Raw genomic sequence first — 1,903 nt, forward strand, 5'->3', positions numbered from 1 at the left:
TACACAGGCACGCACAGAAAAAGTGGTATCTACAAACAGTTTACACAAATATTTACATACATGTGTTATTTACATTAACTAGTATGACTGCATGATTTTCAATGTAAAAATGTAACTGTTGCACTGGTCTTACAAAAGTAATATAAACCTTTTGCAACAACTAGCTAAGCACATATCATAGCTGATTTCAAGTTTTTAGAGCTTGCAGGTTTCAAAAAAATACAATACCTAGAACATTGTTATCAAACAAATATGCTTTATTGGCATCTAAAAACAAAATGCACCCAACATTAAAATGTACTTTTTCATTTTTTAAACCCACTGCAGTACGAGGAACAAATCACAAACACTTACTTTAGAGAAAACAGAGACTATAGTGTAGATTTTACAAAATCACTTTTAATCTCTGTGTTATGCTCCTTAAATAACATGGGCCATTTCTTTTTCTGCCGAATTAGGAAGGAACATAAAATATCACAGCTTTGTCTATACTTTAAAATTCTGCAGCAGCCTAAAAACACGGACAAGATACACCAGCACCTGTTTTCAAGTATAACAATTTCGATCGCCAACCTAAGGGTAGTATCTAAAAAATTTCCATTTTCTTCCATAGGAAGTCTTTGTTTGACAAGCTGTTATTTTATCTTTGTGAAATTAAAAGCGAGTGGGGGAAAGTTTATGTTTTACCAGAGAAATAATAATAATTAAAAAAAAAGTTTACCTACCATGTTCAAATTAAGAACAGTGTTCTATACAAGTCAGTTGTACAGTTATTTAAGTGAAAGATGAACATGAACATCAGATTAACTTAATTCTGGCAGACAAAAGTGAACTGCTACGGTCCAGTCAGCCATTTATCTATTACAGAGAGATGACAACTTTACAAAAGGTATCTTTTACCTACTGAGTGATGATTATGTCCCCTCAGTTTCTGTGCTTTCTACCACTGGTTCACTTTCTATATCAGCTTCTGTGTCACTCTTCTCTTTGTTTATCTCGACGGAAGATGTCAGTTTTTCATAAAGTTCTGGATCGTCCTGCACCTGTGCAGTCGGTGGCTGACTTTCTGTCTCTGTATTTTCACCGTTTACCTGGGGCATATTATCAGCTTTGCGTTGGGAAGTGGCCCCGTCAAAATACTCAAACACACGTGGATGTGGAGGGGGGATCCAGTTGTTTGACATTCTGTCTCTTCCAAACCTGTTCCCATTAATTTCTCTGCAAAAATTAAAATCTCTGTCATCCCTATCTCTCTGTCTTTCCCAGGGTCTTCTGCGGTCATCAAAATCTCTGTGAGAATCTTGTTCAAATCCTCTGTTCCAGTTGGGACCACTTCTACTATCAAACCTATAGTTCACATGCCGAAACCTCTCTCTGTCTTCGTGGAAGCCTTTAGGGCCACCGTAAATAGGGAAGGCATGGTGCTCTCTTTCATCATAATCTCCTCTCTGACCCCAGTGCTTGTCTGAATTGAAACCAAAATGCTCTCTTCGACCAAGGTTATCTATACTTGGTCTTCCAAAATTCTCTCTCATGTCTACATGTGGTCTTGGAAAGTGTTCTCTTCCATCCACGGGAGGCCTTCCTATACTCTCTCTTGGATCAACTGGTGGTCGTCCAACAGAATCTCTGACATCCACTGGAGATGGCCTGTTAAGATTATCTCGGTTTTCCACTGGAGGGAAGCGATAATCTCTGTCTCCTTCCTGTTGAATGTTATCGCCTCCAAGTGGTAGTCTTTTCTCTGGATTAGCAATGCTATCAATATTTTGTCTTCCCGGTGTCCCAAAAGGTCTTTCTGTTTGATTAAAAATATCTCCTGGAGGAAAAGGACCTCGAGGTGGTGGGTGAAGAGACGGATCAAGGATTGCTGGAGGAGGAATACTACGCTGCGGTGGCATTC

At 39.0% G+C, this 1,903-nt stretch overlaps 1 protein-coding gene across 1 annotated transcript in view; it reads right to left on the minus strand.

The window, feature by feature from the left end:
- Nucleotides 1-245: 245 nt before the first annotated feature.
- Nucleotides 246-1,903, minus strand: part of LOC104274002 (protein SCAF8-like) — a gene marked incomplete at its 5' end in the record, with an annotated part of 7,121 nt that continues 5,463 nt past the window's right edge. Inside the window, 1 exon segment of the mRNA XM_009869510.1 lies at nucleotides 246-1,903. This exon segment is cut by the window's right edge and continues 10 nt beyond it. Within this exon segment, the coding sequence (XP_009867812.1) occupies nucleotides 915-1,903 (989 nt within the window).

This window comes from Apaloderma vittatum, unplaced genomic scaffold, assembly GCF_000703405.1.
Source record: "Apaloderma vittatum isolate BGI_N311 unplaced genomic scaffold, ASM70340v1 scaffold5735, whole genome shotgun sequence".
NCBI classification, from domain to species: domain Eukaryota; kingdom Metazoa; phylum Chordata; class Aves; order Trogoniformes; family Trogonidae; genus Apaloderma; species Apaloderma vittatum.